This window comes from Pseudophryne corroboree, chromosome 1 (assembly GCF_028390025.1).
Source record: "Pseudophryne corroboree isolate aPseCor3 chromosome 1, aPseCor3.hap2, whole genome shotgun sequence".
In the NCBI taxonomy this organism is placed as follows: domain Eukaryota; kingdom Metazoa; phylum Chordata; class Amphibia; order Anura; family Myobatrachidae; genus Pseudophryne; species Pseudophryne corroboree.
In genome coordinates, this window is record NC_086444.1 from 83447253 (window position 1) to 83469286 (window position 22034).

Here is a 22034-nt window from a genome sequence, read left to right on the forward strand (position 1 = left end):
AGACTTAAATCTGTGAGGTATAGAAAACAGTTTATCCGGATTCTTTCGTGTTTCTAGTAACCTCTTATTAAGAGATTCCGAAACAGGAAAACACATTGGAGTTCTCTGTCGTTTAGTAAAGACGACCTCATCATTTGTCAGAGGCTCCTCAGTTTCTGTAAATTTCAGAGACTGACGCACCGCTCTGATGAGATTATCAATGCCGGGCTGTCAAAATCGTCACCATCTGACTGCTGGTCTACTTCGCCCTCCTCACCCTCATCTTGCGCAGTGAGGTCTGGCATAGAATCGTCAGAAAGCAACATAGCAGAAACCGGTAAATTATAAGACAAATGAAACTTATCCCTTCTACCTAAAGAGGATTTGGACTTTTGGTAAGGCTGAGACCCCTCCGGTAGTTCTAGTGGTCTCACCCTAGACTCCGATCTTGCCGCCTCCCGCTCTTGCAGAGTGGCAGCCAATTCTGATTGCAATCCAGCCAGGACATCTGCTAGCATAGCCCATGGAGGGTCCGGGGTTGAAATTGGCTTTGAACCCGGAGCAAAAATTGTATTTGTAGCAGAATTCACCAAACATACTGTACATGTGGAAGATCCATCCGGTAACACACTGTTACAGACCTTACAGTGAAACTGCTTTTTAGTTTTTGCTGGTGTCTTACTCATTATGCCGACAGACCATACAAAATACAAAGACAGACAACGTGCGCGACTCAGTAAATAGCACTAAGGTGTCTCTATAAATATATATTTGGCCAAGTGCAGTGCACGCCAGCAATATGAAATCTGATCCCAAAATCCCCCTACAACCCTGCGCCTTCAATGGAGTAGAGATGTAGTACAGGAAATTCTGGAAACACAACAGGAAAAAACAGGAAGCATGGTTAAATATGTCCCTCATGCTTACAGTATAACACAAAGTGCAGACTTATAACTTATCCAAGCAGATTTAAATAAAAACATACATATGCTGTATTTAAACCTTTAGTGTAAGACCTACACTCCCATCTGCACCTATAAGTGAAACCTGTTAAAGGGCTTAATAGCCTATTCTAATAACATATGCAGCGCAGCTGCTGCTAAGACACACTTCTCCTCTTGCAGTGTGCTTCCCCCCTCCACCCCCCCGTGCTCCGTGTACCGCTCTCTCACGGAGCCGGGCTTACATATGCTGAAGAGGGAGCCGGGAAGCGGCAGCGGGAGAGCGCGCTGCATAGAGCCGTGGAGCGGCCTATGCATGAAGAACGTGGCCGGCGCGGCTCAGTGAGCGGCGGGAGGCAGCGGTAATCAGGTAGCAGCGGCGGGCGGCTGGAAGCAGCGGCGGGCGGCTCGCACACACACAGTGTCCCCACACAGCGGGGCGGCAGCGTGAGCTGACCGCCCCATTCCAACATACCTGGACCCTGTGGTGAGGGCTATGACGGGGCTTCTTCTGTAAGCTCCGTCCAGCCTTTCCTGCAGGTAGTCCTGCACGTGGTTGTGAGGGAGCTCTTTCAGAGAGGCCCGACACGCCACAGCTGCTTGTAGCAGCTTCCACTATCCCGGACCCACGCCTATTGGAAGGGGGGAAGGGATGTGGAACAGTCGAAAAAAGAGGATTTTGGTACTTACCGATAAATCCATTTCTCTGAATCCTCTAGGGGACACTGGAGTCCTATACAGTAGGGGTGTGAAGCCTTGAACCGGAGGTGTGGCACAATCTAAAATTAGCATCGTCTGCACAGCTGGTTCCTCCCCCTTCACATCCCTTCTCCCTCAGTTTGAAAAATTTTGACTGAGAGAATAGGACATGACACTATAGCACATGGCGAGGAACCGACCCGTACAACATATCAAACAGCGGCCAAGAACTCTTGACCGAATAAGGAACACCGTTTATACGAACTGTTTAAAACAAGAATTGAAAACACAGCAGGTTGACAGCACCGAGGCGGGCGTCCAGTGTCCCCTAGAGGATTCAGAGAAATGGATTTATCGTAAGTACCAAAATCCTCTTTTCTCTTTCATCCACTAGGGGACACTGGAGTCCTATACAGTAGGGGGCGTCCCAAAGTTTTCCCCCAGGGAGGGAGTGCTGTCGGTGGCCTGCAAAACTAAACGTCCGAACTTAGATTCTCCGGACGCAAAAGTATCAAACTTGTAAAATCTTGCAAACGTGTGGGCTGAAGACCTGCTCTGCAAAGTTGAGTAGTGGATGAACCTCTGGCAGCCGCCCACGAGGCACCCGCTGATCGGGTAGTATGAGCACCCGTCTGAACCTGAACCTGTTTGCCACAGGAAACATAAGCCTGCCGAATGGTAAGTCTAATCCATCTAGCCAAAGACTGCTTAGATGCTGGCCAAACCTTCTTTGGCCCATCATAAAGAACAAACAAATGGTCCGACTTTCTGAAGGACGACGTAACCTGTACGTATACCCGTAAAGCTCTGACAACATCCAAGGACACGTCCTCATCTGTGAGACCCTGGAAAGATGGAACCACTATTGGTTGGTTTACATGAAACCCCGAAACCACCTTCGGAAGGAAGTCCGCCCTTGTACGGAGTTCCGCCCTATCCTCATGAAAAACTAAGAAAGGACTCTTACAGGATAAGGCTCCCAACTCAGAAACCCGCCTAGCCAAAGCCAAGGCAAGTAATAACGTGACCTTCCAAGAGAGATATTTCAGGTCTGTTCTTGTCAACAGCTCAAAAGTCGGTGACTTCAAATATTCTAACACCAAATTTAAGTCCCATGGTGCCGTGGGAGGACGAAAAGGGGGTTGAATCCTCAGAACCCCCTGTAAAAAGGTTTGAATCTCTGGCAAGGATGCTAGCCGCTGTTAAATAAAGGATGGAGAGAGCCAAAATCTGAACCTTCAAAGAGCCCAGTCTGAGTCCTCCCTCTAGACCGGCCTGAAGGAAAAGTAGAGTAGAAGTCGAGATAAATGGAAATTCGTTGAATTCCATCCCCGCTCCTGACACCAAGCCATGTACCGTCTCCAAATCCTGTAGTAGTGCCTGGCTGTGACCGGCTTCCTAGCGGCAATCATTGTAGGAATGGCCGTTCGTGGAATCACTCTGTTTCTTAAGATCCGGGTTTCAATAGCCACGCCGTCAAACGCAGCCTGTTCAGGTCGGGGTGTAGGAACGGTCCCTGAGATAGCAGGTCTTCTCTCTGAGGTAACCTCCAAGGATCTTCCGCAAGTAACCCCCGCAGGTCGGAGTATCAACTCCTGCGGGGCCAATCTGGTGCGATTAGAATGGCCCACACTCGTTCCCGTTTAACCCTTTTTAGAACCCTGGGTATGAGTGGGAATGGGGGAAATATGTAAACCCTCCTGTAGCACCAAGGAAGTGTTAATGCGTCCACTCCTTCTGCTGCTGGATCTCGAGTCCTTGACACATATCTGGGTAGCTGATGGTTTTGTCGAGACGCCATTAGGTCCACCTGAGGCAGACCCCATCTTCTCACAATCATGTTGAAAATCCGTGGATGAAGGCACCACTCTCCCGGATGCATGTCCTGGCGACTGAGATAATCTGCCTCCCAGTTCTCCACACCTGGAATGAACACTGCCGAGAGAATGAGGTCTCGTCTTTCTGCCCACAACAAGATCTTTGTGGCTTCCTTTAACGCCATCCTGCTCTTTGTTCCTCCTTGACGGTTTATGTAAGCCGTCGTCGTGACATTGTCTGACTGAATCCTGATGTGTTGTTTCATGACTAGGTCTTCTGCTAAGAGAAGTGCATTGTAAACTGCTCTTAGTTCGAGGATATTTATGGGTAGTTTGCTCTCCTGTAGCATCCACCGTCCTTGAAACTGATGGTCCTCTAGGACGGCTCCCCAACCTCTGAGACTGGCGTCCGTCGTCAGGATCCACCAATCCCAAATGCCGCATTTCTTGCCGGCTGCAAGGTTCTTGTGTAACGACCACCATATCAAGGAGACCCGTACTTGTGGTTGAAGTCGGATTCTCCGATGGAGAAGCCAGTGCGAGCCTGCTCCCTGAGCAATGAGGTTTATTTGGAATGGTCGGGAATGAAGTCTGCCGTACTGGAGAGCTTCGAATGACGCCACCATCTTCCCGAGAAGTTGCACACAGAGGTGCAGAGAAACGGTTTGCGTCCTCAGTACCTGAGCCACTAATCTCTGTAGGTCCAGGATCTTGTTCTCTGGCAGGAACACCCGTAATAGGACCGTGTCTAAGATGAGACCGAGGAATTGAATCCATTGAGTCGGTATGAGGTTGGACTTTTGGAAATTGATAATCCATCCATGTTGAATTAGGAATTGATGGAATGTCTGAACATCCTTGAGCAGTCGATTCTGAGATGGAGCCTTGATCAATAAATCATCCAGATAAGGTATAATCGTGACCCCCAACAGTCTCAGTACTGCAACCATGATCGCCATGATCTTTGTGAAACTTCGTGGGGCTGATGCTAGGCCGATCGGCAATGCCCGGAATTGGTAGTAATCCGCCACCAATGCGAACCTTAAGTAAGCCTGGTGAGGACTCCAGATTGGAATATGCAGATATGCATCCTTTATGTCCATGGATACCATGAACTCGCCCTGTTCTAAGCCTGCAATGACTGATTGGATTGTTTTCCATCTTGAATCTGTAGACTCTTAAAAACTGGTTGAAAACTTTTAAATTGAGTATTGGTCTGACCGTCCCGTCTGGCTTTGGCACGACAAAAAGATTGGAATAGAACCCCGTTCCTCTCTGAGAAGCGGGAACCGGAATAATGACCTCTGCTTGTAGCAATTTGAGAATTGCTGCCCGTAGTGCCCCTGCCTTTTGAGGGCACCGAGGCAATCCTGTTGTAAAAAACTGACTGTGAGGCCTCTGTTGAAATTCCAGCTTGTATCCCTGAGAGATTAAGTTGTTCACCCAAAGTTCTGGTGAGGTTTTGGCCCAGATGTCCTGAAAACCTTCCAGTCGGCCGCCCACCAAGGGGAACCCCAGGTGAGCTGGGAGGCCGTCATGCCACGGTCTTGTCAGCAGGTTTATCGTGCTTTCTGGTTGCTGCTTGTGAGCGGCCTCTACCTCTGCCCCCACGTGGTTGTGTACCGAAACCCCTTCCTCTGGCTCGAAAGGACTGAGATCTAAATGAAGTAAATGCTGGACCCGAATAACCTCTCCTAGTTTGTGGAGCGGTTCTCGTATAAGGAGTAGGCAGAAAAGTGGACTTCCCCGCTGTAGCCTGCGAAATCCACTTGTCTAATTCTGGTCCGAACAGCATCTCACCCCCAAAGGGGATGGATTCTACCGCCTTTTTGGTCTCGGAGGCTCCCTGCCATTCTCTGAGCCATAAAATCCGTCTAGCCGATATGGCCGATGCAGATATGCGCGATGCTATTCTGCTAATATCTTTAGAAGCTTGACATAAGTACGATGCAGATTCCCGAATGTGTTCCGCCAGTTGGGTAATCTCTTCTAAACTGTTTTCCTCCTCAATAGCTTGTACAATACGGCCGGACCATGCACCCATGGCCTTGTTGACCCAAGCACAGACTATCGCAGGTCTCTGCGCTGCACCAGCTGCAACAAAAATTGACTTTAACGCAGTGTCAACTTTACGTTCTGACGCATCCTTTAAAGTAGTTACGTTAGGAATCGGTAAAATTGTCTTTTTTGACAACCTTCCTAGTGAGGCATCCACTACCGACGGAGTCTCCCACTTGTCCATTACACCCTTAGGTAGGGGGTAAGTTACCTGAAACCGTTTCGGAAATTGAAACCGTTTGTCAGGTTGTTTCCAAGCCTCCTCTATCTGAGATTGGAGGGATTTAGGAATGGGAAACACTGCTGAACGCGGCTTCTGGGATTCGAACAAATCAAAATCTTCCAGCTCCCGTATTTCCTCGTCCTTAAAGCTTAAGATCTCTTTTACCGCGTCAATTAAGGAGTCTAGACCTGAGATTGCCGAGTCCTCTTCTGAAAAGGCGGCGTCTATGTTAGGTTCAATTAACTCACCTTCCTCCGTATCAAGAAGAAAACCCTCTTCCTCTTCTGATTCTGGTATCATAGGGAGAGTTCTTTTAACAGCCTTGCGCACACTTGTGTCTGCGTGTGCGGGCGGCATTAACCTGATGAGAAATTCCTCCATCGTCTTTGAGAATCCCGCAGCCCATTCTGATTGCTGCTTGCGCGATTCTGCCATCTCCATGGAGATTCTATTAGCAAGGTTGTCTTCCCATGTCTTAGCCAGAGCACTGCTCCCCGGTGGAGCGTCCTTGTCTAAGCAGGAGTCACACACCCCGGAGCTGCCAACCCGCGTGCTCTTCTTGTTACATTTCGTACAAACATAACAGGTCTTGGAGGTCTTGGTTGCCTTAGACATGTTGTTTTGAAAACCCTGTATCAGGGTAACCCGCCGCGCTTTCACCCTTTAAACTAGGAAGAGAAAGACTGGGAAATGACGGAAGCGAAGGTATTGGATCAGGCTGGCAATTACCTGTCCCTTTCGTATATAAAAAAAGGAGCAGGCCAATATCTTTATTTTAATTAAATAGAAAAATAAAAATAAAAAATAAAACACCAGCCGACTCGCATTCCTCACACCCCAACTGTAAATCAGCTACGATGTTAGAGTTGGTATTCGCTTGCTTCCGTGAATTTTCTGCGGGATCTTTGAAACAGAAGTCCCTTGAAAATATAAATTGTAAAGTTATATTACTTTTCAGGAGATCCTCATATACTGTAAATATATTTTACACCAGCAGAGGGAGCTGTTGTCTAACGATCACTCTGCTATATTTTACTATGCACTATGCAGGCAGTGCAGCAGGGGGAGCTAATTTTGTAATAAGCAACCCTTTTCCGTACTTTACTGGGGGGAGGGGGGAGGACCCATCCATTATCTCACTCTGGCGCCATAATCCTTAAATATGGCCCCCACTAAATGTGCGCCCCACATATGTAATAAGCAACCCTTTTTATTGTTAAAGACACTTGCTGTTCTTTTTAAAAACGGAGATGTGGTGGGACTGAACTGCGGTGTGTCACAGCAGGCTTTTACTTTTGGCTCCCCTCCCGCCGCCCGCTGGTACTGGCGCGCGCCGAGTCTGCCATCGGCGCTCGGCGAACAGACTTTCCCCGCTATCTGGCGCGCTCCGGACCCGCTGGCCGGCACGCGCCTTGACAGCCCCGTAGCGGCGCCTGTGCTCCGCTTCGGCTGCCAGTCTCCGTCGCTGTGCAGCGCGCCTCTCTGCCGTCGCTCCCTGCTCACAGGGAGGAAGGGCTGAATCCCGCGCCGCACTCTGCTCCCGCGCCCGCCGCTGTAGCTGCAAGAGGGATCTATTTCTGTTATCAGGGGGCAGCAGTGATAATAAGGTTTTACTTTCAAGAAAGAGAGGAAAAAAAAAAAAAATTACATGAAGTACCCTAGCCTAAGCTACGTCCTTCACCAGTACTCACTGTTAGAAGGCTGGAGGATCTCCTGTGGAGAGAGGCAGGTCCCTTCAATAGGGATCATTGTCTCTCTGATATTAGGCAGCCTTGTCCCCCTTTTATTAGGGTTACGCAGCCCCTTTTAGATTTTTAGTCAGGAGCTCAGTGCTCCCACGTGCTTTACCTCAAGCACAATTTTTCAAACTGAGGGAGGAGGGATGTGAAGGGGGAGGAACCGGCTGTGCAGACAATGCTAATTTTAGATTGTGCCACACCTCCGGTTCAAGGCTTCACACCCCTACTGTATAGGACTCCAGTGTCCCCTAGTGGATGAAAGAGAAAAAAAAAAAAAAAAAAATCCAATAAGTGTGGATCAGCTCCACACAAGCCTTGCTACTGTGAGCACCGAAAAAACACTGAGGTACTCTGGGATATGGAGGGGAGGAGTAGTACCAAATTTTAATTTATTCAGTGCCTTGTTCCTGCGGAAACCGTCCATATCCCCAAGAGTACTCCAGTGACCCCTAGTGGATGAAAAAGAAACAGAAGCACTGTTTGTCCTATATGCAGCCAACAAGGTTGGCGCCCCTGCTTCAAAGCAGACTATTGCTCGCTGGATCTGTAACACAATTCAGCAGGCGCATTTTACGGCTGGATTGCCATTACCAAAATCGGTCAAGGCCCATTCCACTAGGAAGGTGGGCTCGTCTTGGGCGGCTGCCCGAGGGGTCTCGGCACTACAACTATGCCGAGCTGCTACTTGGTCGGGTTCAAACACCTCTGCAAAGTTCTATAAGTTTGATACCCTGGCTGAGGAGGACCTCCTGTTTGCTCAATCGGTGCTGCAGAGTCATCCGCACTCTCCCGCCCGTTTTGGGAGCTTTGGTATAATCCCCATGGTCCTTACGGAGTCCCCAGCATCCTCTAGGACGTAAGAGAAAATAAGATTTTAAACCTACCGGTAAACATTTTTCTCGTAGTCCGTAGAGGATGCTGGGCGCCCGTCCCAAGTGCGGACTACTTCTGCAAGACTTGTATATAGTTTTGCTTACATAAGGGTTATGTTATAGTTTTCATCGGTCTTGGACTGATGTTATGTTGTTTTCATACTGTTAACTGGTTAGTATATTACAAGTTATACGGTGTGATTGGTGTGGCTGGTATGAATCTTGCCCTTGGATTAACAAAAATCCTTTCCTCGTACTGTCCGTCTCCTCTGGGCACAGTTTCTCTAACTGAGGTCTGGAGGAGGGGCATAGAGGGAGCCAGTGCACACCCATACCTAAAGTCTATCTTAAAGTGCCCATGTCTCCTGCGGAGCCCATCTATCCCCATGGTCCTTACGGAGTCCCCAGCATCCTCTACGGACTACGAGAAAAAGATTTACCGGTAGGTTTAAAATCTTATTTTATCTACCATCTTAACAATTCTGCACTAAGTGCACTTTAAGGGCAAGTGCGGCCACTGGGCACTTACTGTGGTATTTCCTCTGCAGTTCTTGCTGGACTTGCTGAGAACCTCCCATATCGTGACGTCCAAGGCCAACAAGGCGTTGTGGAATGTTGACCGGAGTTCCAAAGCTGCAAAGGACCATTTGTTAATAAGACATTGTGAGCATAGTAGATGTTAAAAACATACAGTTACTGCCTTAGCAGGCACATATAATTAAAGAACCCACAAACAAACCTGCAGCCAGATCCTTCCCATCTGCACATCCAGTGGTGAATGTTCCAATGTATTAATATCAAATGCTTTGAAAAACACCAGAACGTTTTACTTTGTTTCATTAGTACTTTAGGGGACAACTGGTTTCAGGGTGCTGCCATTCTGGTTCACTTTTGCAAAGGGGCTTCAAATGGTACTTCATGGTTTCAAATGAATACAGGAGCAGCATTGACTCCCAGGAGCCACATTGTATGCCTTTCTACATCCAGAGGCCTCCATGGGACAATACACCGACCGTCAGGATTTGTTAAAGCCAGTAGAGAAAGACTGGGAAGGGGTCCCTGCACTGGAGGATTCAGTAGTAAGACTGATGCTTGGCTGTGGAGAAATTATGGCTTGGAGGTGGTGCTGGATCACAGTACAGATTTAGTGGACTCCGGACGGACAGTGGGTTCAGTCGGACCTGGTAGCGCATGGACGGATGTAGATCAATCGTCTCAACTGCCATGAAGTGTAATGAAAGAAGTACAGCATATTCCAGGCTGATCCATAGACAAAGATAAACAGTTTAGGAGGCAGAAGGTGTTATGTGCAAGGTTTCTAAAAAGGGCCACTGAGGAATAATCCTCTTCATTGCTAGGGATCATACTTTATATTATTAGCTCTAATATGTTGGTATCGGATACAATTTCCTTACTGTAGTGCTTTGACCTCAGTGCTATACAGACTACCCCATTATCATGATCCTAAGCAAGTGGTCAGGAAGATTCAGCCAGAAAAAGTGATGCTGCAGCAGCTTAGCGCACTGCCGAAAAGCAAATAGTTCCTGGTGCTGGTATTTTACTTCTTGAGGCCTCCATGGGACAATAAATCTGCAGAATTAGTTAGAATCCTGCTGGATCTACTGAAAATAGGGCATGGCACTGCTGATCTCCAGCCCTAATACAGGGGAATGGCTTGTAGCAGGTCATATCTCAGCCCTCTTCTCTTACCCTTGCTCCTGAAGGCTTCAAACACACACTTCCTGAAGCTATCGGGACCTGTTCACAGCAGGTGGGAGAGTGGAAGGCCGTCCCAATTCCATTGGTACTTGCTAGATCCACACAGAAAAAAAAATTAATGGATTCCGGACGTGGGACTGGGCTGCTTCGGGGAATCATTATTGGAACGGTAAACGTAACACTTTTTAACACTTAAGCTGCTACTTCTCACTAGTGTGATGCCTTGGTGGTTGGGTTGTGCTGGACCGGGGGTTCCAGTGTTCTGGTCTTGAACCTTAGGAATGTTAGGGACCCACCTGAGGGCCCCCTACCATGGTAGGTTGCCTCGTATCTTTTGCCCAAAAATTATGCCAAGAGCCTCAATCTTACTCCATGTTAAATTGCAGAGTTTATTACATATAAATGTTCCGATTATCCGTGTTCTTCGTGCTTAAAGTGTGCACCTGCATTTTTCCTACAAATCTCAGCATGGTAACAGCTCTAATTATGTTTAGAATTAGGGTGTGCAGTCCGGGACCCCCCCCTCCCAATGTACTCATTAAATTCACACTGGGACAACCAAGGAGATGCCACACACAGACCAGTGCTTTCTGATACCAACAAGAACTGTAGTGTGAGCGCTAAAACATTCCTTTAATGAAACATTTTAAATCTGTGTACAAGAGGCATCACCCAGATGTTTCTTTACATAATTTAACCCTTAAAGAGCCATAGCGTGGGATATCAAACTAAAACCCGACACGCAGGACCCAGCCGCAGAGCTCTCCTAACAGCAGTGACATATCTTTAATGGCACGATGTGGCTCTCAGATTCTTACCTGGGATTTCCTATAGAACTTGCAGCAAATTGTGAGTTTCTATCCAGAAATTCCAGCAAACCTTTAAGTTCTTGAAGAACAGATTCCAAAACTTGAGGAGAGACACTGTTATCGCTCTGTAACACAAGAGACAGTAAAAAAGCACTCAGTGCGTGTCATATATAGTATGGACAAGAGACTTATTGGCAATATCTGTGAGCAGTTGTGCTTTCCACTGGTTTTTGTAAGTTGCAGAAAAAACTCCTCCCTGGAATTACAAATAGGATTTTAATACCTACCGGTAAATTTTTCTCGTAGTCCATAAGGGATATTAGGGGAAACTAGTACGATGGGGTATAGACGGGGTCCAAAGGAGCCAGTGCACTTTAAATTTCTTCAACTGGGTGTGCTGGCTCCTCCATTCTATGCCCACTCCCACAGGTAGTTATAGGTAAAAACGTGCCCGAAGGAGAAAGGACATATATATGAGAGAAAGAACATACAGAAAAGGTGGTGAGATTTACACACCAGCACACCACTAACATACAACAACCAGCAACGGCTGGTAACAGCAGCAACAGCTGAACAGGTAACTCAAGAACAAGAACCTGCAGAAAAGTCCACGCACTGAGGCGGGCGCCCAGTATCCCATATGAACTACGAGAAAAGGATTTACCGGTAGGTATTAAAATCCTATTTTTCTCTAGCATCCGTAAGGGATATTGGGGGAAACTAGTACGATGGGGACGTCCCAAAGCTTCCAGAACAGGCGCTAACGTGCGGAGACTGCTGCAGCACCGCCTGCCCAAACTGAGTATTCTCTTTGGCCAGGGTATAAAATATGTAGAACTTCACAAAAGTTTTTTCCCGACCAGGTAGCAGCTCGGCATAGTTGCAAGGCTGAGACTCCACGGGCAGCCGCCAAGTAAGAGCCCACTGACCTTGTAGAGTGGGTCTTTAGAGACTAAGGAACAGGTAAGGCTGCAGACACATAGGCCTGTTGGATAGTAAGCCTAATCCAACGAGCAATGGGCTGCTTTGAAGCAAGGCTACCCTTCTTCTGTGCATCATAGAGCACGAACAAGGAATCAGTCTTTCTGACCAGAGCTATACGCTTGACATAGATCTTCAAGGCAAATACAGCATCCAGTGCCTCCGGAGGAGCAGACGCGTCAGAACTGGACAGAACCACAATAGGTTGATTCAGATGAAATGCGAAGACAACCTTCGGCAGGAACTGCTGTCTAGTCCGGAACTCCATCTGTCCTCATAAAAAACCAAGTACGGACTTTTACACAATAAGGCCCCCAATTCTGTAACACGTCGAGCAGAAGCCAGAGCCAGTAACATCACCATCTTCCACGTGAGGTACTTGTCCACCGTCATTAGAGGTTCAAACCAGGAGGACTGTAGAAATTCCAACACTACATCCAAATCCCAGGGTGCCGTAGGCGGCACAAAAGGTGGTTGTATGTGCAGTACCCCTTGCAAGAAAGTCTGAACCTCAGGCAACACTGCTAGAAAATGAAGAGAGCTGAAATCTGGACCTTAATGGAACCCAGGTGTAAGCCATTATCCACACCAGCCTGTAGGAAACGTCCCAAGTGAAACTCAGCAGGCAGATACATGCGTTCCTCGCACCAAGAGACATATCTCCTCCAGATATGATGATAGTGTTTTGACGTCACAGGTTTCCTGGCCTGATCCATGGTAGCAATAACCTTCTTGGAAAGGCCCTTGTGAGCTAGGATGTTCCGCTCAACCTCCAATGCCGTCAAACGAAGTCACGTAAGTCCGGGTAGACGAATGGTCCTTGTTGAAGATCGCTTCTCAGTGGTAGAGGCCAAGGGTTTTCGACGGACATGTCCAGAAGATCCGCGTACCATGCCCTCCGAGGCCAATCCGGAGCAATCAGAATTGCCTGGACACCTTGGTTCCTGATTCGCTTTAGCACCCTTGGGATCAACGGAATCGGAGGATACAGGTAGACCAACCGGTAAGGCCAAGGCGACGCCAGTGCGTCCACTGCCCTCGCCTGAGGGTCCCTGGTCCGTGAGCAATACCAGGGTAGTTTCTTGTTGAGACGAGAAGCCATTATGTCTATTTGTGGGCAACCCCACTGGTCGATCTGCTGGAACACCAGTTGGTGGAGCCCCTACTCCCCCAGGAGGAGATCTTGACGACTGGAGATGCGATCCGGACCACTTGCTCAGGAGATCCAACTGAAATGTATGAGGCAACCATTTTTTCCAGCAATCTTATGCAAAGATGGATGGACACTCGAGTAGGCCGGAGCACCATGTGGACCATCTCCTGAAGTGTTTTTGCCTTGTCCTCTGGTAGAAAAACCTTCTGGGCCACAGTATCCAGCAACATCCCCAGGAACAAGAGCCTCTGAGTTGGCTCCAGGTAGGACTTCTGCAAGTTGAGGATCCACCCATGGTCCGAAAGAAGATGGATGGTGCGGTCGATATGGAGCAACAAAAGCTCCTTGGATCGTGCCTTTATCAGAAGATCGTCCAGATAAGAGACCACATGGACCCCCTGGACCCGGAGTTGGAACATCATCTCCGCCATCACCTTTGTGAATACACTCAGGGCTATGGACAGGCCGAAGGGGAGTGCCTGGAATTAGAAAGGATTGTCCAGGACGACAAACCGCAGGTACGCCTGATGAGGCGGCCAAATTGGAATATGGAGATAGGCGTCCTTGATATCAAAGGAAACTATAAATTCCGGTTCTTCCAGGCCCGCAATGACTGCTCGCAGGGACTCCATTTTGAACTTGAACACCTTCAAGTAAGGATTTAGGGATTTGAGATTCAAAATGTGTCTGACTGAACCATCCGGCACCACAAACTGGTTTGAGTAAAACCCTGTGCCGTGTTGCGGTAGTGGTACTGGAACAATGATGCAGGACTGAACCAACTTTCGGATTGCCTGTTGCAACGTAACTTTCATATCCTCCAAAGTTGGTAAGTTTAATTTGAAAAATCATTGAGGGAGGAGTACTGTCGAACTCCAGCCTGTAGCCCTGACAAAAACGAGATCTCTGACCCAGGCATCCTTGCAGGAGGTCTCCCAGATGCGGCTGAAGTGGTGCAGTCTAGCTCCCACCTCGAGGTGGGTGGGCACAGTCATGCTGAGGCCTTAGTGGAAGCAGAACCGGTGGACTGGTCCTGAGAGCTGGTGCTTGCAGGCTTTTTGGACTTGCCTCTAGCTGCATTGGAGGCACCTCTGACCTCGAAATCTGTATGACCGAAAGGACTGGACAGACGGCCCCGTATAGGAGCGTCTCGCCGGCGTTGCCTCAGAGGGGAGAAACGTGGATTTCCCAGCTGTAATTTTGGATATCCAGGCATCCAATTCGACCCCAAAAAGCCATTAGCCCGAAAAGGGGAGGGATTCCACACTATGTTTGGATTCTGCGTCCACAATCCACTGACGCAACCACAAGGCCATGCATGCAGACACTGCCATGGCAGAAGACCGAGCATTAATGTTCCCCATCTCTTTGAGAGAATCACAGAGGACATGGGTAGTGTCATGAATGTGCTTCAGGAGGGTTACCATAGTAACTAAGGGCATATCTCCCGAGAGACCCCCCTGAATTTGAGTGGCCCAAGAATGAATAGAATGGGTCATCCAGCAACCCGCAACGACCGGTCTTTGCGATATACCGGCTGCTGTGTATATAGATTTTAGGGTAGTCTCAATCTTCCTATCCCCTGATCCTAAATGGTAAAGGAGTCCGGGGCGGGTGGCACCGCCTTTTTAGACAGGCGAGATACTGAGACATCCACCCCAGGGGGTTCCTCCCAAAATTTTCTACCTTCAGGGGCAAATGGGAAAGGGCGCAAAAACTTTTTGGACACTTGGAATTTTTTTCTAGATTTTTCCAGGCCTGTTTGAATAAGTCCTCTAACTCTGTAGAATCAGGAAAAGTGATAGGAGGCTGGTTTTGTACAAAGAAAAACGATTGCTGTGATGCAGCGTCCTCTAGAGGGAGCTGTAACACATCCCCTATAGCCAAAATGAGGGGTTCAATACCCTGAGCAGCACTGGGATCCCCACTAACGGGGTCCAGGTCATCCCCATCGTCATCTGTATCAGATAGAATGGCAGGTAATGTGGTACCGTTGTGTTTCCGCAATGAAAATTTATATATTGTAAGATAAGAAAATCAAAACCCAAATTTCATATTTCATATTTTTTTCTAAATTTTAAAATTACAGGCCAAATATGCAGCAGGATACCGATATTCTCACCCTAATGGAGAGTAAGGACAGGAACGTCCTCCAAAAAATTGTACATCATATCACAGAACAATACTAGGAATTAATTTATTTGTGATATTAAAGATCCACCCAGCTTATATTGTAGTGCAAGACACTAGGAAAGCGACCAGATAAAGTTGAATATGATAGACTGTGTCACTATTGCACAAACACCTACTACACCGAATATTTTCTGGGGGTCACCCACCAGATACTGGTCCGGTCCAACACTTTATCGCTACCAAGATCAGACGAGATTGGGCAATTTAAGTGTGGTTAAATTAATTCCTAGTATTGTTCTGTGATATGATATACAATTTTTTGGAGGACGTTCCTGTCCTTACTCTCCATTAGGAAGAGAATATCGGTATCCTGTTGCATATTTGGCCTGTAATTTTAAAATTTTAGAGCATTGACCTCTTTCTATGTGACCTACCCTGCACCAGATGGGCACGGTAGTTCATATAATATGAATAGGTAGACTCACTATATAATTGTGACTTTTTTCTGATCTTTAATCTGAATTTGTCCTAATAAAAATTATATTTTAATAAAATTAAAATAATTTTCCTAAATGAGTGCGCCAACAAAGGGTCTACCTGCTATTCTGAAAGAAGAAGAAGAAAAACCACGCTTCTGGGGACCTGCATGAGAGAGGGGGGGGGGGGGGGGGGGGGGGCTGTGCATCTGCCCTAGCAGCTAAATCTGCAACAGCTTGTAGTAGCTGAGTTATCTGCACATTAGCATTGAGCTGGGATAACATCGCTGACATCATAGTTTTTAGAGACCCTAACCAGTGGGGCTCTGTACCCTCTCCCCTAGCCCCTTCCCCGATTTTTGAAGACTGACTACATTGTTCGCTGGAGTCATTAGATAAGGGAGAGAATCTGGTGTGACATGCACTGCACAGCTTGTGTTGACCCATACTTAACAGTAAGCACAATAACATACACACAGACAGTTATAATGCAAGCCTGCCCTACTGTATGTGACAGGAGACACAAAGAGAGACAGGACACCAGCACACCCTGAGCTGCACAGCCCCAGTGAGACTGTCAGCTCCCTATTACACAGTAAACACTAACAATCATTGTCCTAGATAGGATCAGGATAGTGTACACAAACCGCTCTCCCCCCTTTGCCACACCCTTGTACCACATTTTCAGCGTGTCTGAGGATCAGGAAGCGCTGTGTGTGCTGTCTGAGCTGCAGTAAGCAGAGGAAGGCGCCAAAACACCTCAGGTCCCGCTCTTAGGTAGCTCCGCCCCCTCTTAATACACCGGAGTTACACACACAGATTATACTGGCAAAAGTCTCCTTTTGAGCTTAAAACATCACACAAGTGCTAGTCAAGCCCTGTTGTGCCAGTTCTACACGGGGAATCTTAGTGGGACGCCCCCGAGGTCCCGCTAAAAGAAATTGAAGAAAACTAACTGGCGCTCCAGACTGTGCCTCCTCTCCTGAGGGCACTTTTTTTCTAACCTGCCTGTGGGAGGGGGCATAGAGGGGAGGAGCTGGCACAACCAGCTGAAAAACTTGAAAATGCACTGGCTCCTTTGGACCCCGTCTACACCCCATCGTACTAGTTTCCCCCAATATCCCTTATGGATGCTAGAGAAAAAGACCTTAATCAAGCTATAGTATACCGCCAAACAGCAGCAGCAAAAGGTGCACTTAACTAAACGGAGGATCCCAGGCAGACACTGGCATAGAGTAAGAATTTTTGCTGCTTTTAACCCCTTCAACACAGACAATAGAGTCCATATTGAAGACAGAGGAGTTAAAGTACCCAGTACCACACTATAACATATCCTACTTCCAGTGTCCCCCATGATATGAGAACTAAAATTGAGAAAACCTTTTTTAAAAGAAGCATGTAATGGGATTTAAAAGCATAGACCAAGGGTACTCCACAAACAGCACTCCAGCTGAGGGACTACACATCCCAGCATGCCCTACCACAGTATTAGCATGCCCAAAAAGCAAACCTGGCAGGGAACACTGGTATGTGTAGTTCCACAGCAGCTGGAGGGCCGCATGTTGAATGCCCCTGGCATAGGCTTAAAATTTTATAAACATATGACCCTTAATTTATTATCAAGTAATTACTCACACACACATTCAGCCATTTAGCAGACAGGTTAAGGTCTGCCACCACAGCCATGTCTTAAGGCCAGTACACACTAGCCGAGCCCCCGGCGGCGGGGACTCAGCAGGGTGCCGTGCACACACACTTGCCGATGCCAGCGGGGATGGGAGTGACGGGTGGGGGTGGTGAGGCGGCATGGGGTCGTTAACGATGCGCGATATGTTGCAGCATCAGATATCCTAGTTACCATATGGGTACTCCGAATGTCCACCGCATATAAGCTGCTGAGGCCAGGGAATCTGCATCAGGAGACGCTCTCCACCCCCAATTGGCAACAACATGTCAATTATGCTGCGGTTTACATCACACTGCAACCAGCGTCGCAGCTGCATTTAGGTACATACACAGTCTCCGACGCATGTGCCGTCCTCAAAACATCGCCCATCTGTGGAAAAATCGGAACAGCACCCCCAATTTAACCAGCCCCTTAGTCTGGGAGAAGTTATCTAGAATGCTCTAACCAGACTATGTACCAGCTTGGGCAAGCACTGCATCAAACCAAGTGCCTGTTGTGGTGCTGCTAAGGGACCTGCTGACCCCTGGCCTAACGCCCTAAGATGCATGCGGTCATTTGTTGAAGGACCAGCAAACAAGATAGAGGGGAAGTCTCTGACTAGATCCAGGGAAGACACACAGCGAGCTGCATGAGCTCAGAAACAGACAGCACTAAGGATTTAGCCCGGATCACTCAACCAGAGCAGTGGCATCTGCAGAAGTGCGTAACAGATTACGGTCTGCTGTGCAAGCAATGTACAATGTGACCAAGCCAGACTGTCCACTGTGCAACTTAACATCTACACATACAACTATACTCAAATTATGTCCAATAGCCATAACTCATCATTACGCTTAATCTGCTCTATTTTTACCAATTCTAAAAGATACTTATTCCCGCAGAGAACATAAATATATTCTCCCAGAAAAAGAATTGCACCGCTTGCAGATGGTACAAAACGCAGCTGCCAGGCTACTTAACCAACCAGCCCCGTTCCAGCCACATAACACCCATTCGCTACACCTGTAAAATAGGGATTTTTGTTTACTTACCGTAAAATCTCTTTCTCTGATTCCATCTGGGGGACGCTGCGCCATTACTTGTGGGTTAGAGGTGTGTGGTTGTGGAGTTTGGCACAGAACTATTAAAACCTGACTCCTCCCCCCTCTAACCCCTCCCATCTCCTTCCTGCCTAGCCAGCACCTCAGTTAACGTTTAGCCAAGCCAAAGGAGATAGACCGAAAACAATTAACTGGTTAAACCAGACAACATATGGGAGGGATCGCAGCGTCCCCCAGATGGAATCAGAGAAAGAGATTTTACGGTAAGTAAACAAAAATCCCTATTTCTCTTTCATCCATCTGGGGGACGCTGCGCCATTACTTGTGGGATTTCCCAAAGCAAGCAAATGAGAGGAGGGAGACATAGACGGCATAGCCGTCCGCCAAATTTGACGCCCAACAGGGGCAGTCTCCAAACCGAAAGTGTGAGAACGGTAAAACCTTTTTAAAACGTATGCACAGACGACCAGGTCGCCGCCCTACACGACTGCTCAATAGACGCAGCCCCGCGAACATCTCAAGAAGCTCCAATAGCTGGAGTCGAAGGAGCTTGAATCGAGTCAGGAACTGAAACATTAGAAGACTCTGATGGTCGTAGTTACCCAACGAGTCACTGTGTACTTGGAATCCGGCCAATCTCATTTGGACGCAGCCATTAAAAACCAACAATGCATTCGTACGACGGATAGAATTCGTACGAGATAAATAAATCCGTAAGGCCCTAAGCACATCTAAGAGAGCCAATGGGAATCCTCCCCGGAAGGAGGAGGAGTAAACGCTGGAAGGACAATGTCCTAATTTAGATGAAACGCTGACACAACCTTCGGAGGAAGGAAGGTTTTGTTCGCAGAACCACCCGATCATCATGAAAATCCGACAAGGGTGGTCTGCAAGAAAGAGCTGCCAATTTAGATGCTCATCTTTTGGAGGAAATTGTCAATCGGAAGACATTGAACGTTATATACCGCAATTGTACAGATTCCAAAGGTTGAAATGGAGGTTTCTAAAAAAAAACCGTAAGGACTAAGTTAAAGTCCCAGGGAGGAACAAAAAAAGGTGACTGAATCCGAAGAACTCCCTGAAGGAACGTCTGAACTTCTGGAGTGATAGCCAGTCTCCTATGAAGAAGAGTCGACCAAGTAGAAACTTGACCCCCATTAGTGAAGAAGTCTGAGATCCTCATTGAGATCCTCCTGAATGCAGGATAACAGACGAGGAAACTCTAAACACATCCGGTGTTAAACCACGCTTTTCACACCAAGCAATGTAAATTCCAGAAGCCACCGGTTATCTTTACTCAACAGGACGAGAAAAAACCTTTTTCCCCTTAAAATATTGGATTCAAGAACCAAGCCGTCAAAGTCAGCCGACCAAACCTGTGTGGTGACATGGTCCTTGAATCATAAGATCTAGAGCAGAGAGGGTCGGGATGGTTCCTCGACGACCCTATTGTGCAGAAGAGTGTACCACTGTCATCGTGGCCAATCTGGGTCCACCAGAATGATTGGAAGACCTTCTCTCTGAACGCGTTGAAGCCGACGTGGAATCAGTGGAAATGGTGGAAACACATATCCCAGTTGAAAGTGCCACAGCGCCGTCAGTTCATTGATTAGAATTGCTTAAGGGTCCTGAGTACGCGACCCTTAGAGAGGAGGTTTATTGTTGAGACAAGACGCCGTCAGATCTACATCGGGCATCCCCCACCGGGCTACTAGAGTCAGAAACACCTCCTGGTGAAGCCCCCTCTCTCCCTTATGCACCGTGTGACGGCTTAAGAAAACCGCTTCCCAGGTCTCGACTCCTGGAATGTGAATCACGGGTATAATCTGAACCCAATGTTTTGCCTAAGTGAGAATCTGAGCGACTGCCTTCCTGGCGGTCCAGTTTCGAGTTCCTTTATTTAAGTAACTGCCGTGGCGTTGTCGGGCTGAACCCGTACTGGATTACCCTTTACCATGGTTTGAATCCGAAGGATGCCTACCGGACTGCCCTCAACTCCAAGATGTTGATCTGTAACTTAGACTCGACTGTTTCAGAACGTCTGAAAGTAAGGAGTCTGAAACACCGCCCCTCAACCTCTGAGGCTTGCGTCTGTGGTGACCATCCCTCAAGAGCAAATCGTGAACGGTACCCTTTTTGGTCAAATTGGGCTGTGAAGCCACCAGCGAAGCGACCGACGAGTCTTTACAGACAAGCGGATTAGCTGTAATTCGAGATGAGGTCCTGTCCGTGAGGAAGAAACGCTTTCTGGCTGGTAGCGTCGAATAAGAATCCCAGAAATATCATTTTCTGGGAAGGAAGTAAAGATGACTGTGGAAAAGTTATTATCCATCTGAATGACTATAGAGTCTCTATCGTGAGACGCAAGTTCTGGTGAAGGATTCACTCTGACAGTCCTGATGAAAAGATCATCTAAATACGGAGTAATGCTGACACCCTGTGAATACCTGAGGAGCCGTGGATAGACCAAAGGGAAGAGAAACTGAAAATGGCAAGGACCGACTGCGTATCTCAGACAAGATTGACGACCTGTCCAAATAGGAACATGCAGGTAGACGTCCTCTACGTCCACTGAAGCCAAATATTCCCCTGGTTTTATGTAGCGATAATCGAATGGATGGATTCCATTCTGAACTTTTGGGTTGAGAGATATGGATTCAAACCCTTTTGGCCGAAACGGTTTGTCCACAAGAAAAAGACCTGAGTAAAATCCCGACCTCTCTGCTGAGAGGGAACTAGAAGAATCACTCCATTTAGTAAGAGAGTGGCTGTTGCATAAAGAAGAGCTCAACGTCTGGAGGGAGCGTTTTTGGAGAGGAGTGACGAACACACGATATGGGATTGGTTCCTCGAGATGTAACATATAATCTCTGGATATGACCTCCGTCACCCACAGATCTGGTTTTGACAGGAGCCACACTTCCTTGAACTGCCGTAACCGAGCCCGAATCGTCATTGATCCCTCCAGAGATCGTTAACCGTCATGCAGTAGGTATGTCGGCAGGTTTACTGGCTGGTCTAAGAGCCGCCTGTGTTCCTCTACCTCTGAATGCCTCTCTTCGTGGGAACCTGGAGAAAGAACGAAAGGGATGGAAACTACCTCTGTCCTGTGTACGAAAGGACCGAAACCTCGTGGTCTTCGGTCTCTGAGGAGCAAATGGAAGAAAAGGGCTCTTGCCCCCTGTAGTCTCTTCTGTAATTCCGACCCAAAAAGAACTCACCTTCAAAGGGTATCGCCGTCAAGCTCTGTTCCGAGTCAGAAACGGCATTCCCAAACCCGAAATCAAAGAGACCGTCTTGCTGTCACGGTCAAGGCAGAAATACAGGATTGTAGCGCAGTAGACTCTAACAAGGTCTCATTTTTCTAATTGAATGACTTCCGATGGATCGTGGGACTGCATTCAAGATACAACCTGTGCCAGCCAGTCATCCGCGGCCATGAAGACCCAAGTGCTAGCTAGAATTGGGAGTAGAAAATTCCTGATAAAGATAACATAGATTTAATCATTGTTTCAATCTTCCTATCTGTAGGATCTTTCAACTAAAACGTACAAACCTCACAGTTTGGGCCATGGTGGGAATTGAACCCACGACCTCAGCGCCCTAAGGCAGCAATGCCAAGCATCACACCAGCAGCACTGCCCATGTACAAAAAGAATAACCGTAGCTTTTGTTAAATGTGAATAGGAGCGTCTACCTTTTGGGTCT

General features: G+C 47.7%; 1 protein-coding gene across 1 annotated transcript in view; it reads right to left on the reverse strand.

Annotated features, from left to right (window-relative positions):
• NUP155 (nucleoporin 155) overlaps positions 1 to 22034 on the reverse strand; it is a 212222-nt gene that overhangs the window by 99467 nt on the left and 90721 nt on the right. Inside the window, exons 20-21 of the mRNA XM_063961169.1 lie at positions 10866 to 10981; positions 8858 to 8961 (exon numbers count right to left, since the gene is read on the reverse strand). Coding sequence (XP_063817239.1) covers positions 8858 to 8961; positions 10866 to 10981 — 220 coding nt within the window. The remainder of the gene's footprint in view (positions 1 to 8857; positions 8962 to 10865; positions 10982 to 22034) is intronic.